The sequence below is a fragment of the Centruroides vittatus genome, unplaced genomic scaffold (genome assembly GCF_030686945.1).
Source record: "Centruroides vittatus isolate TY-2023 unplaced genomic scaffold, ASM3068694v2 contig_920, whole genome shotgun sequence".
In the NCBI taxonomy this organism is placed as follows: Eukaryota; Metazoa; Arthropoda; class Arachnida; order Scorpiones; family Buthidae; genus Centruroides; species Centruroides vittatus.
The window spans coordinates 611,252-636,006 of NW_027122607.1; the positions used below are offsets into that span (position 1 = coordinate 611,252).

At 30.3% G+C, this 24,755-nt stretch overlaps 1 protein-coding gene and 1 long non-coding RNA gene across 4 annotated transcripts in view; one reads left to right on the forward strand and one right to left on the reverse strand.

The window, feature by feature from the left end:
* Positions 1–23,797, reverse strand: part of LOC136984473 (kinesin-like protein KIF21A) — an 86,276-nt gene extending 62,479 nt beyond the window's left edge. For 2 of the 3 annotated variants that reach the window (XM_067281471.1, XM_067281470.1), the window contains exon 1: positions 475–698. In XM_067281471.1, coding sequence (XP_067137572.1) covers positions 475–698 — 224 coding nt within the window. Of the gene's footprint in view, positions 1–474; positions 699–23,576 lie in introns of those variants that run through there. The other variant, XM_067281472.1, reaches the window with a different exon arrangement.
* Positions 1–24,755, forward strand: part of LOC136984485 (uncharacterized) — a 235,093-nt gene that overhangs the window by 109,134 nt on the left and 101,204 nt on the right. The window lies entirely within an intron of this gene.

Below are 24,755 nucleotides of genomic sequence, written 5' to 3' on the forward strand. Positions count from 1 at the left end.
ATAAGAATACGAAATACATAAAATGAAAATTTATTTTTTCATTTGTTCAATATGAAGAAAACAAATTCCCCTTGACAAATTTTCATGCAGTGTTGCTGTTTTTTTATATAAAGTCTACCTCCAAAAGCCTCTAAATAGAGAAAATACCTCTTAAAAAAAACCTTCTGAATTGTTATGAGTTTTAAAAAATGAGTAAATAACCTAAATAATAGTAGTAACTATAACCTCTAAATTTAATTCATCTCCAAATTTACCTCTAGACGAGAAAAAACCCCCTTAAATTTGAAGGTAAAAACTCCCAAAATGACAACTTGTTTTTGCGCCAATTTTTGTTTATGGTGTTCCCTTGAATATTTTTATGATCAATATTTTATTGATTGGTGACGAACTCTTAAGCTTTGAATAATTTCAGCTGACGTTTAAATGATTTTTTAATTGTAATAAATAATAACGTTATGATAAATATCAACTTACCCTTCCACTAACGGTTTAACACAAGTATCGTAAACATCTTCTTGATTGGATGGCATATCAAATACATTGTCGTAAGTAAAGGCTTTATCTTTTCCCAACCACACCTGTGGCTCTCGTGGTGTAACCGAAGTGCAGACATGGCACATATCAATGATCTCTCTCGAGATCTGTGGACGGATCCTGAAAATAAATGTATATAATGTAAATATATAGTCAACATTCATATAATCTATATAAAATATGAGATCAATAAACTTATGAAAATATTTCCAACAAAATTTAAAGGCCAAATGGGCCCCCATTGTGGGCTTAGCTGAATCATAACTAGTCAAAAGGTTCTCTTAATGACAAGTTAGGGTGGACAGAGGAAAAAAATTTAAAGAAAAACTTTTTATAGTTATCTCTTAAAAATACGTATTGTGAGATACAATATAACATGGCATAATACTTAGTATTATGCTACGTAACAAATTAAAGAAACCGTGTTTACACCCGTGCGTACGACAACTTGCGGCTCTCGTTGAGGTTAGTACACCCGCAACTCCTTAGTTATTTCCGAGTTTGCCCTTCTCCCTCGTTCGAGTACAGTTGTTTACCAGTTAATAAAAATTTGCAAATATTGTCAAATAAATTAATTTTAAATCCTATATTCAATTTATTAGCTATCATCTATCTCATTTTATTCATTTTGAAATGCTAAATATTAAAATTCAATATAAATCTAAGTCATAATTATGGCCAATGTAATTTGAAAACACAAGTAAATTAAAAAATTGTGTTGTAATTCTATTTAATGTTTCATTGAATGACAATTCCACTACACAATTAGTTTTTCATTGTTGGTGTATTAAAAAGGATTATCGGATTGCCAGAAGGAAAGAAAGAAAAATAATTCATTATGAATCAAATTCGTGCTTTCATCATAAATCCCCTGTCATAAATCAACCAAAGCCGATTAGTGATACCTTTTCTTGTCATCGCGAAGAAACACATGGGCTATACATGATGGAGTACGAAAGCAATATTCCTTTTGAATTCTCAAAAAGTTTCTTTTTGAGTCGACAAATAAGACTTGATTATTTCTAGAAAGTTTCAATCTCGAATTCTTCAAGCAGTAAACGAGTATTTTGTTATCCGAAAATCTATAACAGGAGTGACCAATTAGACATGCTCCGAGAATTGCGCTTAGGCATCAATATAACATTGTGATGCTACACAGTGTCATTACAATTTAATTGTTGGATAAAAAGAATTTATGAATGAATTAATTGATTTTCAACCAGATTAAAACCACGTGACCGTCAACAATTCCCCGTTACGGACAGATTTGATCTAAAATGTGGTCGGCCAGAAAAGACGAAGAATAAAGGAACGACGTCTCGACCCATACATTTATGCACCGAAATTATCCGACCGAATCATTAATTAAAATAAACATTGACATACATCACATCGACATAATAACCCAAATATTCACGATCTGCATCGGCATCTTAACGTCATTTCTTTGATATTAAGAAATAATTTAAAATAAACGTTACATAGCTTAACAAATTACACATATCTACAAGGCCGGTCCGAGATATGGGCACTCTAGGCAATCACGTAGAGCACAAAAACTCTCGAGTCAGTCCTACACATCTCGACGTTTGTTTAATATTGAAAACAAAATTCTTGTCATTCCAATACAAAAAAGAATATTTCTAGAAATAATTTCCAAATAATGATTATCTTCATAAATAAAACATATCTTATAAATTTAAATCCTTTAATAGATTCGAAATAAAATCTACAGCTACACAAAATACATACAATGTTTTTAAAGTACTGTATTAACAATTATACCATAGCATTTTCTTAGGATTTCCTTTTCTGATTCTAATACAAGGTAAATGAATAATTTTATTAATTTTTTAAAATTAAATTTAATGTAGCCGTTGTACAAATGATAAAATATTATAATATAAAAAGTATCGAGGTAATCGATAGCTAAGCTTTTGCATGCTTCGACACTCGAATATTTAAAATATCAATACTTTAAGATCGATATAAGCTTATCTAACAATTCTGTTTCAATCATATTAGGTTATCCGCCTTGTCTAGATATATTTTTCTTTCATATTATTATTCAGTTAAAACTAAACAGTTAATAATTAGAATTTTTAATAATACGTAATTCTATATCAGTTATCTATTAACTTAAACCAATGGAATATTTTGAAAAAGGTTAATCTTTGTTATAAAACAAGAGAAAAAGTAGTTAATGTGAACCTAGGTATACAAAATGGCGGCGCTTCCGGTAACCTCGATGGCAAGTGTTTTTAGAAAATATAAAATAATATAAAACATTTCCGAATAAAAGTAAATTTAAATCAATATCTTACATCATCAAACATTATTACTAGTTGTGGCCACATATTACATTAGTTTATATACGTGAAGCTTTTTTTTTTTTTTTTTTAACTCTTTCCGCCCTGTGGGCACTAAGAGGGCCTCTTTTAGTAGGCCCATTATGGGTTCGGCCAGGCCCACAATGGGGCGACCGGGTGGTGAGGGACGAGGCCCGACATATCCGAACGGACCACCCCCCGAAAAATTCCTGGGGATTATTCGACCCGTTCGGATTCGATCCCGGGTCCCCCAGAGCGGTAGGCCGCCACCTTTACCGCTCGGCCATCCGGCCGTCATATACGTGAAGCTGTGGTCATATAGAATTTATATATTTCTATTAAATTTACCAAAATCCTTTTTAATAAAATCTGCTATTAATATCCATACAACTACGATAGTTTGGAATTATTATTATTTTTAATTTAATCTCGAATCATTAGTTATTTTGGATAAAAATATAAATGCCAAGACCTCTCTAGCAGTCTGGAATAATCATATACTGTCTATGTCGTAGCAATATTAGGGATAATTTATATTTTTATTATAGTACAATGCTCCATATCATTGCAAGCAAAGGTAGTTTTAGCCAAAATTTTGCCCGTGAAAGTTTTTAAAACGATGTCTCCCAGAGGATAATCTGAAGTGTTTCCGTAACAAACACCCAAACAACCGTATTTCGAAATAAAATCGTCTCGCATGAATAGGAAATTTTGGCCACAGGCGGTGCATGCGAAGTGAACCATAAAACTCGAATATAATAGACTAATGTTTTGATCATTAACGGGCGAAAGTGGACATCGGTGAAAGCTGGTCGAATGAAATTTTGTCGTTTTAATGTTTTTCTTCATCTTGCCGCGCACTTAGAAAGGCTTCATGGCACACCGAATTAGTTGGAGCGAATCTGCACCGATATGCATGGACTCTTCGGATAGATGTGATAAATACATGATGTTTTTTTTAAAAGAAAAATATTGCAATAGTTCTATCATTTTAGTTGTATATTTGAATCGTTTAGAAACTGCATCAGTCCATCCGCTCTTCACGACAAAAAACGCTAAATGAGACTTAACAGTGAAAAGGATATAAACAATTTCTATTGTTGTTAAATACAACATTCATTAACTATATGAAGTAGCTTATAGAATTAAAAAATCCATTATTATTTTAGAAATGGTAGCTCTTTACGTATTACATCATTTTTATCGATTTTGATCGCGACTGCTATAAAATTGATCATAAATTAGGCTAATTCCACAAGCTTTCGACGTAGCGAAAGTTATATCGAAACTCTTCAACCACTTAAATTTCAAGGGTAAAACTATTAAATTAATTTAAAGATGTAAATTTATTTTATCACTTATTTTATATTGTTAAATAAAGTTATCAATTGTTCACATAATCTCAAAGATACGCGCATACGTGTAGTAGTAGGCCCTATTATGAGACCAAACATAATATCACTAATAATATAGAAACCATTCTTAATTTTAATTTATTTTCGGTTATTCACTCTATTTTTTCTTTTTAAAATTAGGTCAAGAACTATAAATATATATATATATATATATATATATATATATATATTTCCTCTAATAAAAAAAAATTTACACCTTCAAAGATAAAAATATATCTGTCGTGAACGTCAAAAAAGATTAAAAATATGTAAATGTGATGTTTCGCACGCATTAAACACTACAATGCGAGCGATAGATCCAAAATTTTGGTCATTACAAGTGAATCTGCCTTATATTGTATCGAGTTTAAATATTTTACGGCAGTAGAAAGTAAATATTTCCATTAAACTTGAGACATAAAATCGGGAGCCAAATTATACCCGCGTAATATAGAGTTTAAAGTGTATTTGATGGATGTTAACACGGATGTGTAAAAAATATTAAATGCAAGTTATTTCGAAAACAAACAGTTTGACAATATAAGCGTGACGTCGTACTGTAGAAAACGTGACCTTATTGTGAAAAATAACAAAGAAATTGGAAATGGGGTAAAGATTTTCAATATATTTACTCACGAATTAAAACAAGAAACATCGTAAAACTGATTAAAATACAAGTGTTACGCTTATTGATCACGTAATTAAATGAACTTATAAATTTGCAGCCGTCATCTGAACTAAGATTACGCATACAAATTAATAGATTACATATACAAATATTACATACTACACGCAATTATTTTTAAGGAATTCTACGAAAAACTGAATTTAGCCCACATTTCGTAAATAAGAATTTCATATTGATTTTATTCGCTATGAAAACACAATATACAAATAATCAAAAATATGAAATATTCAATTGTTTTTTTACACAAAATGTATCATCGCATGAATTAATTTTATAATCAGTAAGACTACATAATATAATACAAGGATCTCGAAACTTTTCTGACTGTAGATCCCTTCAATTGTCCATAAATTTATCGACCCCGTCTTCTATCTTTTGCTAATACAATCAATAAGTAAAATACTTATAATTATTTAAATACTTTCTAGTTGTCTTCAGTTATCTTTTAGCGTAAAATCGAAAATAATTGTTTGTATCATCAATTTTATGGATTTCTTTTTTAGAAACCGTCTGAATCGTATTTATTTGCATAAAAATATTTAATGACCGAATATATTTCCAGGCAGAGCCAAATTTATTGATTTCATAATGGAAGAATATCCGGGAAAAACTACGCTGGTATTTTGCGGGATATCAATACTAAGCGTGCATCGCCGATGCAGTGAGATCAGCGAGCGAAGATGAAAATTGAGGAATTTTTCCGGCTTAAGTCACTTATGTAAACTATAAATAATTCTATAAACATCGTGAACACTCGACGACAACAATGCGCTTATCGTTTCAATAAATGTTTGATAAATAAAATAAGTTCAACCATCTTCTTTATAATGAGCGGAACTATGTCACGATGGGTTACGATTTAAAGTGTTTTGCGAGTATAAAAGCGAAATGTGAATTCCGTGTTCAATGAATAATGTTTTCTTGTTAGGATAACTGCAACCAACACGCAATGAGAATTTTGTATTATTACTTTAATGCACCGAAGGTATTTTGCCTGAATATTTTCGACGTAATCGTATTAAAATGAGACGTCTTTACTCGGACTAACATTTCCAAGTCGTGAACTTAATTTAGTCAAATGAAAAAATATCATTTCAAATATATCGTAACCCTTGGTGCCAAGATGGCGGCTCGTCTCTGATTCCAGCAAGGAAACAGTGGGACGCGCGTTCTAACCTAACCTAACTTATTCTAATAATTTGGTTGCTAATAATTACGGTAATTTATTAGAATAGGTTAGGTTAGGTTAGAACGTGCGTCTCACTGTTTCCTCGCTGGAATCAGAGACGAGCCGCCATCTTGGCACCAAGGGTTACATTAACCAGAAAAATTGATATTTACAACATTAATACAAGATTCCCGAAGACTTTCGGGAAATTTATAATACTGTATATGGTGTAGTAATTAATGTTTGAGTAGTCGAAATGCAAATGAAATCAAGAAAAAATAATAGTAACAACGCATTAGTTATTTAAATACTTAAGGCATAAATATCTAATGTAATAAAGCTTCACTAACCTTACTGACACGAAATGTTTTGAATAGAAGCAGACATCTAATAGAAAAACAAGATGATAAAATGTAAAGAAGCTGAATACATCACCAGAAAAATCCGAAATTTCAAATACATAAAATACAATACTATGTCTATAGAACACTATACGGAGGATCGATTAAGGGCCATCTGATTATTTTTAAATATATTTATTATCATTATTATTAAATTACATTTTATTTTGCGTTATCATTGATATACTTTCTTAAATTTTTTAATTATTTAATTAATATATATATATTCTAATGTTTGATATATAACGAATTATTACAACTTTCAACGTTGATATGGAGAAAACACCGGAATTCCCGAAGACAACAACACCTAGAATTCCCTCTAGAATTTTTATATAACAAAGTACAGCATAAAATATTTTTATATCGGTTTAAAAAATATACTTGCATTGTACATAAAATTTTATTGTTACAATTCCCCATACGAAATAAAAAATATTACTCTCCATTGATCATTTCTGCATTGATTTTATGATAAATCTCTTTGTCTCTGACCAGTAATCAGCAGATAGAAGAATTTCTGTTTCAAATTAAACCTATACATTTCTTTTGATTATAGACTAAACGAAAATAATACTTTTATCACAGTTACACACCATTTAACAGAAAATCAGATTTTAAATTAATTGCTCTTGAAAAAATGAGATAAAAGCACGATAATAATAATAATAATAAATAAAATGATAGCGTATAAAATTTTTTAAAATAATGTTTAAAACAAAATGTTAAAACATTTAGTTCGATTCAATGCGAAAAACAACATTGCAGACAGTTTTAAAGATCGATGACGGCCGTAAAAGGAATGACAGCCATATTTATATATCTTCTCTATAGCTTACTGCGTATCCCGACAAATATTTTATTTTGCAGCACAAACTATTAAAACATTTTTTTTAATTATAAAAAATAATTTCTATTGAAATTTTCCCCGTGGTCTCCCTGACGTAAAAGTAATTGTGAAATGATCATTTGATATTACTGGAAACGTTAGACTGGCGTAAAATTTACTTTTAAAATGCATTAATGTACTATACATTTAACAGATCTCTATAAACATAAATCGGTTAATGTTACCCTAGGTATACAAAATGGCGGCTCGTCTCTGACTCCAGCATACAGAAGCGAGGAAACAGTGGGGACGCACGTTTTCTAAACCCAACCTACTCTAATAATTTAGTTGCTAATAATTATGGTAATTTATTAGAAAACGTGCGTCCACGCTGTTTCCTCGCTTCTGTATGCTGGAGTCAGAGACGAGCCGCCATTTTGTATACCTAGGGTAAAATTAACCCATAAATCTTTTATTAATACGGATGTCATATCGAGTTCTATACGGCATATTTTATCTTATTTACTTATCAGAACAAGTAATAAAATGACCGTATTTAAATATAAATAATTCATTTCTATTGAAAATGAAACATACAACATAATGGCTTTCGAATTCATTACTTTGACAAACTTTCATATTTAGCTTATGAAAAATGACTTGTATCAATAATATATGGTTTATGCCAACTGATTTAAACATAAGATTTAAATCTGTTATATTAAATTAATATTTATATTTTACCAAAGTTTCTTTTTTCAATAAATTTTTATAGTCCATTCGTAGTGATAACCACACTTATTATAAACGGAATGGCAAGATTAAGTTGTTAGCAATATGGATTTAAAGCCAAGCATCGTAATTTTGTACGGATTATTATTCAGACTGGGATTATATTTCTTATCTTTTACCCTCGGTAAACAATTTCTGTATGGTTTGGATCCACAACTAACGGGCCAACAAGCGTAAAACCTCGTGAAAGAATTTAAGCCAATTCCTTAGACGTAAGTTTCATCGAGAAGATGGATTGAATTATTTCTTTGAATATCGACTAACAATCGACTGAAATACTAAAAATAGATTAGTCCGAACTAACTGCCAAGAAATAGGCCTATAACTTAAATCACAATCTCAAAATTTTATAAGATTTAAATAGGGGGAATCGTATATAGCGTAAGGCTAAATTAGTGTCAAGTGCAAATATTTTACTAAATTGTTTAATTCTATGCTTGATGATGATTTCACTTTTTTGATTACGGAGATTTCGATTAATTTAAAATTATTTATTTTGAAAAATAATACGTGATAATATTTGCAATTGTTCTTAAAGCTAACAATTGTTCACAGAAGCGTAATTCCGTAAACTGTGTACAGTCAGTATATACAATTTCTTTGTGATTAGTCGAATACAATCTGGAAAAGCTTTAAGCAATATTGATATAAAAATAAAATACTTCATTTTACAATTCCTCTAAGTATCGACGAGGAACTACTTATTTAATTTAAGTATTATAAATAGAATTTTGTAATTAAATAAATAAATAAAAACATTAATTCAGACCGCGGTAATGGCAATATATCTTACAAGTTAAGCCTCCACAAATATCTAATTCAAACAGATAAAAAATAAATTTATTGATTTGATTGTAGCATTTTATCAGTAGCAGATTAGATAACAAATTATAGCCGATTTAAAATGTTTATAGAGCAATAAAGACACTAAGTTTTCACAGGTGGCCGAATAAAACAAAATTATTCTATTCGCGAGTCTTCGTTAATAAATCATCGTTATAATCATGTTTGATTTTAACAATAGAGTATTTTCCTGTATGATTATCTAATATTGTATTTAAATTTAAATTGTAATACTTTCCCCAACAACAATACAAATAAATTATTTAAACACAGACTTCTGTCAAAGAGGATATCCATTCGACGAATTTCAATAGCTTTAATTTAGAAATTCTCCTATTGCCCGACACGATTATAAACAGATAATTGATCAATTATCCTTTAAATAAGAGATGAATTAAGGAAAGAAATTAAGCATCGAGCGTTTCAATTTGCACATATTACTTTCCTTTTCCTGTTATCGTCGTTTATAATGTAAAACCGATCTTCGTAAATAAATATTAACACTGATATAACTTTGAATTGAATTGAATATTGCGATATTATTCATTTCCGGATTAATATTTATTTTAATTAATTAAAAAAAATATCAAATCGTGTACAAAAATGTATTATAAGTGAAAAACATCCATTCGAAAGTATCGATTTTAAAATTATATATGGCCCGACAATTAAATTTTAAATACGAACAATTAATTGACTCTTACGTAGGCTGATAATACACCTCCAAATCGATTGCAATTATATTCCATCCAAAGCACCTCTCATACAAGGATGAATTATAACGACCATTCTTACCTGTAAGTAATTTCTGGTGGAATTTATAGCAATTTTTAAAAAAAAAACTAGAAGCTCCAGTCTTATTCGGTAATATTTCGGATTAATCTAAAATGTCAGTTTAAAAAATTCTTTTAAAGATAAAAAGTGTTTTAAGGAGTCGACATCTTGTCTTCTTTCTTCGCGCCTCTCACATATACAATTCAGAAAATATGGGATGAAAACGAAATGACTTCTGAGTTGGGGTCGAAATTCGATTTTCTATAAATGTTCAAGTAGTTCGTGTTTTATTGTAATCAATAAAACTGATGGCTTCCTATTCCTACTCAAGTTTTCTAATGAGAATAGTTCATTGCGCTTCGATATCAAATCATTTATAAAATCAATTTATATACAATTAATTCGTACGGTTAACGTTATCTTAGGTGCCAAGATGGCGGCGCGTCTCTGATTCCAGCAAGGAAACACGTTCTAACCTAACCTATTCTAATAAATTACCATAATTATTAGCAACCAAATTATTAGAATAGGTTAGGTTAGGTTAGAACGTGCGTCCCACTGTTTCCTTGCTGGAATCGGAGACGAGCCGCCATCTTGGCACTTAAGGTAACATTAACCATTCGTACAATGTAATTACGAATCAATTCATAGGTTGATCTTATAGTACAGAAAATTACTTTATAGTAAAATCCAACACCAGAACAATTTATGATTCGTTTATTTATTTTTTAATTTTGGGCCTAAGACTATAAATATTGCCATTGCATGATTTTTAACTATTCCGCGAATTATCCTTTGTCGCAAATAAATGTATAGATCAACGCGAAAGCTTATTCGGAAATAACTATTTGCTGGACTGCATCGTAAAACTGACAATGAAATAGTAAAAGATAAGGCGAAATTACTACAAGTCAACGACCTGAAGGGTATTAATAAATCTTACAAAAATCCTACGATAATAAAAGTTGTTACAAAAATTAAATAGAGCTGTTAGAAATTATTAATCTAATCGTAAAATAAATAATTATTTCGCGATAAGCATTCTCTATTCATCGGCACATTCACGGGAAAAGCCTTTAAAATATGGCTTAAATCGCTACAAAATTTAAGTAAATTTTGCTCGTATACGAGTTGCTGCATAGAATATCTTCGGATCAGATGGATACATAATTGTATTTTTAAAACACAAAGACTTGTTATTGCAAAAAGTTTATAAAATATTGACAAATGTAAATGTTTTTCTAGCTTGGAATATAGATGAATTACTACATAATTCTCTGTACTCCTCTATTAAAGATCACGTTTTATCTCGTCTTACTTTTAGAAATATACAGGTATTTTATACAAAATACAAGTCGATACGTGGAATATTCAAATATCCATTTAAATAAATAAATAAATCTGGTATATAATAATATAATCTGTAGAATTTTAATGCGCTTGTTATTATACTACACATTCGATCTTTATTAGCTGTATAAAACGACCGAAAACGCTTTATATTTCACTTCACATTTAAGCTTAGTTTAAAATTTTAAATGCAAATATTCTATGACAAAACTTCAAGTTTTCTAAAGTAATATATTCTAAATGCTACTTTAATGTTTGAGCTAGCGAATCAATCAGTCAACGCCATGACTTATCGTTGGTAAAAGGATAAATGCGACGAGTGATGCAAGGTTTTATATCGAAAAGTTTCGAGAATATAAATAAATACCCACAAAATTTTATAAAAAAAAAGTCATTAGATTTTCATAAAACTGGATTTTTGCCAAACAAGTTCTTTGTAACTATTCGTGGAGGTTACTTATGCGATGACATCTGTAATAAAGTCGACACTCGAAGTTACAAATATTCTTTTTTTTTTTTTTTTTTTATGTATTTATCTCTGCTAACCTCGGCATATCGCCAGCTTTTTAAAATTTATAATATAAATAATGGAAATTATAAAACATTTACTTTTTATATTGGAGCAATTGAATTAATAATCGTCATTAAGCACGTTTTTCGGTCTTCGTTTTTTTTAATAATACGAGCGAACACAGAAATCTCGTTGCTGTGTAATAACGAAAACATTTAGACTAGTAAAAAATAATGCTATAGTATGCCATGCCGGTTGCTGAAGCAACATTTGATTCATTTGAACATTCGGGAACTATTAAAATGGAGAAAAATTAGGTTAATGTTACCCTAGGTATACAAAATGGCGGCTCGTCTTTGACTCCAGCATACAGAAGCAAGGAAACAGTGGGGACGCACGTTTTCTAAACCTAACCTGTTCTAATAATTTAGTTGCTAATAATTATGGTAATTTATTAGAATAGGTTAGGTTTAGAAAACGTGCGTCTCCACTGTTTCCTCGCTTCTGTGTGCTGGAGTCAGAGACGAGCCGCCATTTTGTATACCTAGGGTAACATTAACCAAAAAGTATATTTCTATACGTTTTAAAATCAATATACCAGATGATCGTAATCAAAGTACTACAAAAATGGCTCCATACCAGATTTAGTTGCATTTAGACTGCAAATATCCCTCTCTATACCGAGTGTACTTACTCTAGATTATTAAAGTAATATCCCGAATGTTCTGTATAAATATTCAAACAAATCAGCAATGCTAAATCACCGTTGTTAAGCTAGAATTTTAATTAAAATAAATAACTGTTCATCGAATTTGGTGTTACAAAATGGCGGCATCGATAATCAATTAATTCATCATTTAGTTTTCACCATGTTTTAGGAATTAATAAATTGGTTCGAACTTTATTTTTGGATCAGCTAGATCCATAATCCATTGAACTTTTCATTATTCGCGCAGAAACACTAATACAATTCATTTGCCACGTCTGGCAATTCGATTTAGGCCTATACAAAGCACAAACGACCCGTTCAGCTATAATTAATAATTAATAGTAAACAATTCCTTTAGAAACGTAAATGAAGTTCAAAAACAATCAAAAATTAATCGATACTTCGACGGAATCATATTAATAATTCGCTTAAAATATATTTTGAATATATAAACGAACACAATACTTTTAACATTCTGTAGGGTGGACAAAACTCGAATATATTCATTTATTTTAATAATTACCTCAAATAATAAACTTAGTTAAATATTAATAAATATTTATTTACTGAAAAATGAATTTATAACAATAAATATGCTACGAATAAATGAATTTTAACAGAGAAACTGTAGCATCTTACGTTAAAATTATCTATTCAAAATGTGTTGTGATGGTATTCGTGATAGAAATTTCAATCTTGGGCAATCGATTCTTTATATTTCATTTTACAAATTACTCTATAACAAAATATATTTCAAAAATAGCCTATTTATTTTTCAATTTGGTAATCTTATTTTCTTGTTTAGAATATTATTTCAATTCAATTTATTCTAGAGTTGCATGGTTAACTATAATAAATGTACTGGATTATAATTCTGCTTTATTTTCCCGCTTTATAGATATTTTATGGCAAACAGAAGAGTACATTTATTTCTGTAGTCTTTATTCTAGCCAAGGCATGTTACTATACCACCGCCTCTTCTTCTACCGACGAGAGAACCGTACGCTGTATCACTTGCTCTTTACACCATAGCTTTGCTATTAAAAACCTGGTATTTTTACCTTTACAGCCTTTACTCGGAATACAAATTATCTAGCAATATACGTCTATTGTTATGTATAAGTCTATCAAAACTAGTAGGTCAATTTAATTAATTTTCGACTAAATTGCGATTAGAAATATCACTATCGGAAGGCCTAAGTAATTATCGAGATTATTTTTATTTCGATGTTTGGAATTAATTGTTTTAGCTGTAAAAATAGGTGCTTAAATTAATGCCTAGAAGGCTACATTAGTAAAACACTAATTTAACTACGAACATCCGAATATTTTCAATTCAAATATATAAATAAATAAAGCTGTTAGCATTGAATATTATAAAAATCATAAAATATAATTAACTTAACGTTATAAATGTTTGTTTTTTTGCCTTTTATGAAGCTAAAAAGAACGCCGGCTACGTTCGGTTGGCACAATAGGCGTATAATTACCGCGCTCGGTAAATTTAACCCCGTTTTCCTGTAATAATATTATTATAAGGAAAACATTATTTAAATGTTAACCGTACGATCCCCTAATTAATTTCACGTAACAACCGGGAAGTATGAAGAAAACAAATGATACCGTTTAAGAAAATGGATGGAAAGATTAAAAATTGCCATAGCATAATATGAAATTAGTGTATTATTTTTAATTTAAAATACTGTACTTGTTCTTTACAGAATAATCGATGTCATACACCGCGTTAATTAGTAATTCGGTAGCGTGCCAACAAACGGGAAGTTGGATATTCAATCGTTTCCTAAAATTTTAAAAGTTATCGTTAAAAATATTCATTCCGTACCATGTTCTGGTGTTCTGCATTTAATTGAAATTTACACCTGTTAAAATGTAGAAAAGAGAAGAGCTTTTATTATGTTAATCATTAAAAAAAACAAAAAAAAAAAACCTGTTATTAAAATTTTTCACCAAATAAAGTTGCTCCAAAGAAAAATAAAGTGTGAAAGTTGAATAAATTTGAATATTCAAAACAATAAGTGAAAAGAAAAGAGCTCGTATATCAATATGCAATTGTGAAATTTAATAACGAGTGTGTATCACACCGTATCCGTTTTAGACGGGTTTTCCGTATTATAACATAAAACTAGCGAAATATAAAGAATAAAATGTAAATAAATCTCGTAAGGCTTTTGAATAATAATCCAAAAGAATACTAATTAATTGATGAAAATAATTACGTTTTTCAAACCTGTTATTTTAAAGATAAAAATTTTCTAGAATTTTTAAAAGATTTTTTAAAACCAATGTTAAAGATACATTGTTAATTCTTTTAAATTTCTTTGAAAAAGTTATAAAAATGCTTGTAATGTTAAGAATAAATTACAAAGAAAAAAAAAATTAATAATAATAAAAAGAAATGCACAATTTACTTAATGCAGACTACACGCGCTCTTTGGTATATTCCAAAAATGCTTTTTTATTTGTCGATTATTCATTTTATAATATTCCAAATGAATTCCTAGAATAAAAATATATAAAACTTTACTTTTAAAAATTCTGAAAAATTTAAAACCATTCACTTGTAAAGCTTCGGGTTTTTCCTCGCGTATTACTTTTATTGGTTAATGTAACCCTTGGTGCCAAGATGGCGGCTCGTCTCTGATTCCAGCAAGGAAACACGTTCTAACCTAACCTAACCTAACCTATTCTAATAATTTGGTTGCTAATAATTATGGTAATTTATTAGAATAGGTTAGGTTAAGTTAGAACGTGCGTTCCCACTGTTTTCCTTGCTGGAATCGGAGACGAGCCGCCATCTTGGCACCAAGGGTTACATTAACCTTTCTATTAAATAAATTTCATCTATTTAGCATTTTCAATTACGAGAAAATCTATATAAAAAGTATATTTTGTTGCTGTTATACAAAATTTATAATTCGTACGCACTCTCTTCATACAATTTGTATATAACCTAACCAAAAACACGTTCGATAAAGAATCTACGTATTTTTCTAACGCAAGAACATAAAAAATTGACGTAAAAGTTTCGAAAATAGCGAAGATTAATGCATTTTCGGCAAAAGATACGACTTTAAAGCAATGAACAATCCATCATTCAAAAGTTCCATTAATAAAAAAAAAAAAAATAATAGAAATTTTAAAAGAATTTTTATTTTACATTCGTAAATGCCAGATGATAAAGTTAAGCTAGTTTCCGCCATACTTTTTTTAAAATTTAATTAAATATAAAGGAATATCAACCGAATTCACCGGGAAATTACTTTTAAAAATTGAAATTAAGAAATAATATCTGGTAAAAACGCTTAAAAATTTTGTATTATCAAATTTTAAGCTTTAAAAAGACTTAAATTCGATCTCATTTTGTTAAGAATTTTAAAGTATATTTTTTTTTAAAAAATCCGGCAAGAGTTGCTTAACTTTCCTGGCGGCATTTGATGGCGCCATCTGTTATCGTATTTTATTTTAAAACTTTAATATTTTTAACTATTATAAAATGGCGAAAAGTTTAATTTTAAGGGTAGGAATGGGTTTTATAAAAAAATTGTAAATGCTAATAACCAGTAAAATCGTCATTAAGTCCGACCCTACTGGAGATACACGCGACCCCCATTATCTCCTCACTCTCTCAAGCTTTAATCACCAAAATTTAACGGCATCGATCCTCCTAATACGCAAACCTCCTGGAAAAATTTCAGAAATTTTCGACAAAAAGCGTAGGAATTATTAAGATTCAAACAGGGTGAACAAAGTCGTGCCACACAAACGTCCATACATACAGAAATTACCCCACGAATTTTTTCGCATTTCTTGACGTTTCGAGGTGTCCCGAGATCAAAAATGTAAAAATCTTGGTAGGTCATTCTCTGACCGATCTCCACACTTTCCCTCTGTTATATATAACAATCGGAGAAAGTAAAAACTACACGTAACCGGGATACCCACTGCAAAGTCTCTTTCGGGCATCGCAGCAATAATTACAACAATTTAGTTATAAGAAACATACAGGTAAGAACAACAGAAAGCATTTAAAACAAAGCAAACAAACACGCATAAAACATTTATTGTATTGTTTCTATACCGTTCCACGTATGCTTAATTAAATGAAAAATCTGTTTCGGAGTTGGTGCATTATATTTACCACATATAAAATATTTTCAAACTGTGGGTTTGACAAGAAGAACACGAATTTCGCCCTACGCAAGACAGAGGATGAAAATAAAGGTGGATGTAAACGCCTTTACGCCTACAGAGGCGTAGACTTGAATAGCGAGAGCAAAAAACTTATAAGAAGACAGAAAGGGTAATTTTGTGATAGACAAGGACTTTGCATGGATTTAAATAAAATTTCCTTCCTCGCTGTGTTTAAGTATTTATAAAATAATAAAAATTTATAAACCTGTAATGGGATAACGTCTTGGAGGGTGGTGCGTATTTTTCTTCTGTAACTGATTCGTTAAATTAAAACTTTTAGTTAGAAATTAATTTCCACTGTTATTATTATTTTCAATCATTGAATTAAAATATTAACAGTTATTTTTAGTGGTAAAACGGCATTAAAAATTGTGTTATAACAAAATATTTTTATCCTTGATACTTTATTATTATAAAAAAAAATATATTAATAAATTCAATACCGACGTAACGACCCCATTTTTCAGTTTTTTTTAATAGTTATCCTAATTAGAATTAGTAGTTGTGCAGCTTATCAAGGACAATTACTTAGTCGTAAGTGTTTTGCAAACAAAATCATGGATTTTTTTTTCTGAATAACATAAATATTATTAAAATTCAATAAATTATAATGATATAAAATATAAATAAAACACTGGCATATACGTAGAGCTACTCAAAACGTTTCAATTGCATCCTGCGTAAATTTTACATGAAATGAAACACATAAATGAAGTAGATGAAATTTTCCAGAACTTGATGCGTATCTTCCCGTATTTGGGACAAGTTACGCATCGAGTTTTTGGTTTTTAATGAATGATGGATGGTTTATTCTAAACTTTTTGTAAAACTGAAAGACAGCTCCCGAAGATCGATCATAGTTATGGAAACCCGTGAGTTTCGAGATCGTTCAAGCGCTTGCAAAGCTTTTACACTAATCCAAGCAGATTCCTTTCGTTCAAAACAGGTTGTATCCCCGTAGAAATCTTAAATTCCCGGATTTGAGTGGTCTCTAAAGCAACCCCGTAGCTCCTATCACCGCATTTTGCAACAATGCTTCGTCCCAACTTCTTCCGTTGATTTTCGATTCGTATTCGAGAACCATTTTGCAAAGCTTTAAAATATACAGTATTAGTATAGCACACGACTTATATCTTACAAATACTTTTCAACTCACTGCATGAAGGAATAACATTATCCAGTGCTAATTCCTACATGTGTTAATATTGGGGAAGATGTACTATGTGCAACAATTGTTCCAAATGTTAACCAGCACGAAACATGTTTTGATAACGTCTTTCTTGTATAAGTACCTTTATAAAAGATTTTTTTACATTTTATAACCTTAACAACAGAAAAAAGATTATATTTATTTAATGAATGGAAAAACTTTATATTATAATCATAACATAACATAACATAACATCATTTACTTTCTTCCATATATACGACAATACGATAATATAAAAACTAAACTTATATAAGTATTAGAATAATTGTAAAAAAAAATATAAGCCTAATTAACATTCACTGGGAATATTTTTACATTATTAACTCTTATATACTATCGAACAATGTATATATTGTAATAACAACTGGAACAATTGCTACGATATAATATATACATTAAAAACAATTCAAACATTCTGTATAGAGATAAAAACTATCTCCACCCATTTCATATAATCTGTCATCGCAATATAATTTATCAATAGAAGCAGTCAATTCAAAATAATAGTACATTTTCCGGTTTTAAAGCGTTCCTTCAATTTTAATGAGTTTTGTTTCCATCTAATTAACTACTCTATAAAATTGTATTATTATATTACCCTTCCATCATAATCCGTTGAAAATGATGAAGTGTTTTCGATCTTGGCTTTGTCTTAAAATTAATCAACGTCCGAGCCTAATCTACTAATATTTTAGATGAAAGAGAGCTACTTGAATTTAGAATTTACATTAATACATTAGAATTTATTATTTACCTTTATTCTCCATAATAAATTCCCATATTCGCATTCGTATTAATCTATCGGTATTAGTAAAGTATGGAGCAATATTACATCTGTGTTTACAAAACGTTTTAGACAGAAAATAATTTTCGTATTTTAATAAGTTATTCGAGTAATTTAAATAAAATTATCGCTAAATTATAATAAATCTGTTAGTATGCCGCGCACACAATACAGCGAAACAGGTGTACAGTTTCTGACAATAAGTTACTTCCTCCTTACATTTACTTCGGAGTAAATGTATATAAGGCACGTTTAAAAATTAAAACAACCGAAAGAATAAAAATTACACTCTCTTTTTTTAAATAAATTATTATATATATATTTTTTTCTTTTCCTTTTTTGAAATGCAAAACAGCCGTTTTTATAGCTTACGAAACAAGTTTCGTTAACGATGTTTAGCATATGGATACCTTTTATGGTTGATTATGGCAACGATTGCAATTGTGACATAACCGTATTTGAAAAACAGTAAGAGTCGTGCAAGACTGTTTACTCTAATGACCCCGCGTACTGTTTAATCACGTGATACTTTTGTGTTTCAGACATAATACACAGGTGTGTCGTACATTCTTACAATTTAACACGTGGGACGTAAACGAGGAAGTGTTGTTACGACTCTAGTGTCGATCAAGTGTAGTGATATCTCTTAAATACTTCGTTTAAATATTTCTTTATACGGGCCTATACACACTTTCAGAAACGTATTGTCGCACCTTAATCGAACATTTCGATCATCCCTCGGGAGGGTGGAATTGGAACGTTCTCTTCTAACTGCATCGGACCTATTTTCTGCGGCTTCGTACTATGTAATCAGCACAGGGAAAGTAAATGATGGGGAATATAATAAGGCTCGGTTGGAGGTAGTCTACAATTCTTTACCTCAATAAGGAAACCCGGGGCGCCAATTTCGAATCAAATTACATATACGCCAAGACAACCTCAATATTTCTACACTTTTATTGGAAGTATCGGAAGTAATTTTATACTTTTATTCTATACTATTATACAAAGAAAAAAATAATAATAGAGACTAAATTTTATTAGATGGTATCGAATGAAATGGAAATCGTTGTAAGCCAAGGTACGCAATTCACAAAAATATTCATAATTCACCCGCTAAAATGTAAGTAGACACTTTTTGAAATTCATTTATTATTTTTATTTAAAGACTATTTACATTTAACACACAGATTTATTATTTTTTCTTCGAGTAATTTCCCGAATGACAACACATTCGCTATTTTGAGGAATAAAACTCGGATGACAAATTGTAGCCGGCGAGCCTCCTATAAATTCAATAACAGTACTGTACCTTATTTCTATACAAATCGAAGAGAATTCCTTCTCTTCCAACCACACCTTAGCAGTGACCGTAATGAACTCTTCCGACGAATAAATATTGTAAAGAATTTTACCACACCCCTCTAAGCGAAGGTTACATTTAAATATTTACTAAAAGAAAAAAAATTCGCGAATAAATATATCGAGTCAGGTATAGCCCAAACTGAAGAACTAATTCGATAATTGTTGTCAGTCTAATATCCTCTTCCACCGGGATATAACTAATTAAAGCAGAAATGAACTCGGCTTTCTCTTGATTATCCAATGTTCAAATTGCAACTAGTCTATTTTATTAAAATAAAAAAAGAAGGAAGACGTTAACTAACTGTTAGATAACGTTTAGCCACTTCCACGTAATTTCTCGCCATTCAGGCGACAATCCATTGTTAGTCGTTGCTACGATACAGATCAATATGTACTGGGATAGTGTTTTCTAGCCATGTCAATTTTTGAAGCATAAAAAGAAGAGAAGAGAAAAACGAGACAGAGAGCTCAATTATCGAAGTCGAAATTGGAATATCCTGATTATACGTTAGTCTAGTGTCTCCAATATTAACAAGCAAATAGGTCCATTCTAGTTGCGAGACGATGTTTTAAAATATCACACACGATATTATTTTAAATCTAATTTGATGATGGAGCATTTAGAGTATAACAGAATGCATTTATTTTCTAAATAATTTATATATATAATAATTCTTTTCTGCGCAGATAACTCGATTGCGCATCGTCAAAGTTGTATTCAATTATTCTCCTCCACGGCACTTTTGAAGAAATCTATTCAATTATTTAAGCTAAAAATTCAATTAAATTTTCTCGGGGACGTTTAAGATTCGCTCTGAAATCTGCTCTACGACGTTATCTTTCTCTAGTTCCTCCCCCTTTTTTTTAATGACATCGTTTGTCTAGTTACTGCGAATAAATGCCAAGAAAAATTTTCAAATTTGTATTTAATAAGTTTTCTTATTATTATAACCGAGCGTAATAACTCCTAATGATAGTCTCGAAGCGTATACCTAATGATAAATCTGTTACCCATTGTAATTATAATTACATAATTTTTACTCGGTGGGAGTTTAATAGTTTATAAAATTATACATAATTATATTATTCCTACGTCGAAATATATTCGAGTACGTGTTTTCATCTATTAAATAATAAGCACCTTATTGTCGTTTTTGATTTCTTTTTCTGGTTATTTCGTCATATAATTTAATGACTGCATAAGTATATTTTTCGATGCTCACGCAAATATACGAGTTCTGTGACATCATCTCTATGTGTAAGTATGCCCAGAATGGATAATGCTTTAACGAGATTCTAACATTGCCATTTTTATAGAAAAATAGACTAGTTTTTACGTGGATTACCTTGAGATTTGTTGCTTTTGTCACGTCTCGACTCTCAAGGTAACAAATTTCAAACGTACTTGACCATCGATTCAAGCAACGACGGCATCAACAATTATACATCACGCTTCGGTATAATGTTTATATTATTACAAAACAGGGGGGGGTGTTTACATATTATATTATATAAGCTGTACGAATAATTTCAAAATTATAATCAAAGCAGAAATTTTTACTTCGTTTATCAATTCATCGTAGTATTTAAATTTGGAAACGATGCGGCTAAAAAACATGAATGAAATACTTTATTTATATAAGGGGAGAAAATCAGACTTATAATGTCTGGACAGAAGAGAAAAGGCATATAACATTCTCAATGTAAATCAATATCGCTGCGACGATAAACCATATATAAAAAGAGAAAAATGTCTATCGATCGCCGAAAAAATAAAGAACATTCTTCCGTACTATTTATCTATTAATACAATAAATTGTTTAAGATTTTATCGATATTTACATACTAAAATTTACGAGTAAAATAAGTAAGTTGCATTGACAATACAAATCAATGTATATCAACGTAGCGAATAGGAAGAAAAAAATATTTCGGCAAAAATCAAGACCGGAGACGGTTTTCCCGTAAAGTGAAATTGGGCATTTAAATTATAGATTTGGGCTAAATATTTTACTGCGAAAGCACGTTCGAGCGAAACGGAAACGGAATAAATTAATTGCCGATGATATTAAAACATTTCTTTTATTCATTAAACGTAATTTGTCAACGGCATTAATTAAAAGTAATTTCTAACTTACGAGCGGCGGTTTTACTCCAGGGACTTGGAATTTCTAACGAATAACGAAAGAATTCGTAATTCGCGAACGTTTAGATAAAATAATTAATATTTGAAGAATAAATTACTGTAAAATTAAAGATTTAAAATTAGTATTTACGATTACAACGAAACTGATTATTGTTGTACTGTATGCGTTTAATGACATAATTTTGTACTACTGCGTGCGACGTGTCGCCGGTGTAAACCGTTATTAACGGTTTTCTCGAGCATTTTAATGTATAAATATGTATTCTTTATATTTCTGGCATCGGACACGTAAAATATATACTAAGTCTACTTTAAATAGTCGTCCTTCTGCCGAATCCACGCACCTGTGAATAAACGGGTCAGAGCGAATTTGGCCGACAGAGAAGGAAAGACTGGTAAAATATCAGATGGAAAAGTTGTTTCTGACCCGAATTATATATTCCATACGGGCCCGTAGTTAATAGATATTACGAGAGAATCGGGTTTGACTCCATTCGAGTGGCAGTCCTTGACACAAACGTTAAAAGTTTATATTCTATTTTCGAGTCAATCGAACATTGTTTGAAGTAATTTGTGATTTTTCCCGATTGTCACGTTTAATGTATAAAAAAGAAAAGGAAATACGTTACAGTTCAATACGCTTTCTGCCGTAGTACAATGTGCCGATGCTTTGCTCGATTGCCTCTCCGCGACCGGCAAAGAAATTGCCGAGTTAGCAAATAAAGGACTTTATTGCCATTAAAGATGTATCGTGGTCCCATTCGCTAACCTTTAAAGGATTTATATCTTCGCCTCTTGCATTATCAATGCCTCCCGCGATAAGTTCCATTCAAAACTCTTATCTTAAACGTTTCGAATTCTGATAAAAACACGAAAATAAAATACATATAATTGCAATATTTTCCATAAAAAAAAAAAAAACACTTCCGAATATTTCGACAATTTCCTGCTTTAAACAAATTTTTATGTATTTTTGGGTTGGGTACGATTTCCCGAAATTTATTACTTTACGCGTATCAAACGTCTCTGTTAAATTCCGATTTTTCTTTATATTTTATATACTATATTAAATTTTTCTTACGAGAAATTCTAATTAATTCTCCCCCCCCAAAAAAATTATAATTGTGAAGAGAAAGGGGGGGGGAAAGTCGTTACAACGGCATCACTTCTGTGGTTTTTGTCGCACAATTTCCGTAATTTTAAACACCGCGACATTGTTTTTATGACGCGAAAATATTTATAAATACGTATTTTTAAATATATAAATGACAGGTAAATTCGTCGGGAAAATATTTACCGTGATCGGTAAGCAATTTCCCAGCGATACCGGTCAATATTTTATCGTCTGGTTTTTATTTATTATTATTATTATTTTTTTATGGCATAAATAATAAATGAAAAAATATAAATTAAATTTACAAAAACAAAGTTTAAAAATTGCAGGTAAAAAACAACTAAAAAAAGCGATTGTTTGATGACACAGTAATTAATTATCTGCGCGTTGTTAAAAAGGAACCGAGCATAAAACGAACGTACCTTACAACAACCTTGACACTTGTATCATCACACATTATTGTGAAGTTAATCCAATGGATTTTCACATCCAGATGTTTCAACCACCTTCGCAATTTATTTCTCCCACTGCCATCTTTTACGCTCGACCACCGAACAGTAAGCTCTTCCTTCTTACCTACGATTGCGGGTTATGATCACGTGACCGACAACAAAGGCGTGGGTCTATTTTCGTGACGTCACTGCGGCGGCTTTCGTCGCGAAAAAGACTCCGAGTTATTCGCAAATGCGCCACCGAGATGACACCTGTCGGCTTCGAACGTAGTTATCGTTATTTGCTTTTTTCTTTTTAATTCTTTTTTTTTTTAAATGATGATTTAATATAACAAAAGTATTTAAAAATGCTTATAAATTTTAAGACAAGTTTTAAATATAATACACTTAAAAATTTTAAATTAAATGTGGGCTTGTGTAATGATTACAATAACAATGCTTTGGAAATAATTAAAATTGTGTAAACGCTCCACATATATAAATCGAGGATTAATACATATTCTGTTCTTGATATAAGTTAATAATTTATTATAACGGTAATATATAGCATGGTCTAAAAGACCGAGATATAATTCACTTCATCGGAAATGACCGAATCGTGGATGATATCGGTAACACGTAGCTATTTCAAATCGGTTTTAACCGTTTTTAAAAATATATCGATGTTAATTCACTTTTGGTGTATCTCGTATTTTGTTTTCTACAAGTAAACATTTTAAAAATTATTTTCGACATACAACAAGAGAAGTACGATAGGTGTTTGGACTTCGAATTCCGAATCGTTCGAAATCCGAAGCAATTTTTCCCATTAGAAATAATGGAAAGCGACTTAATCCATTCCCAGATCCTAAACAATACCCATTTCGATAAACTTAAAACGGTAAATATACATAATTTAAGGTAAAAATAACACAATTAAATTTCATAATAATAAATTAAAACACGAAAATAGTAAATGAAATACGTTAGTATTGTATAATAGAACAAAAATTGCATATACCGGTCGCACACCGTAGGGTCGGACTGAATGACGATTTTACTCGTTATTAGCACTTACAATTTTTTATAAAACTCATCCCTATCCTCAATAAAGGTTTTTGCCATATTATAATAGTTAAAAATATAAAAAGTTTTAAAAATAAAATTAGA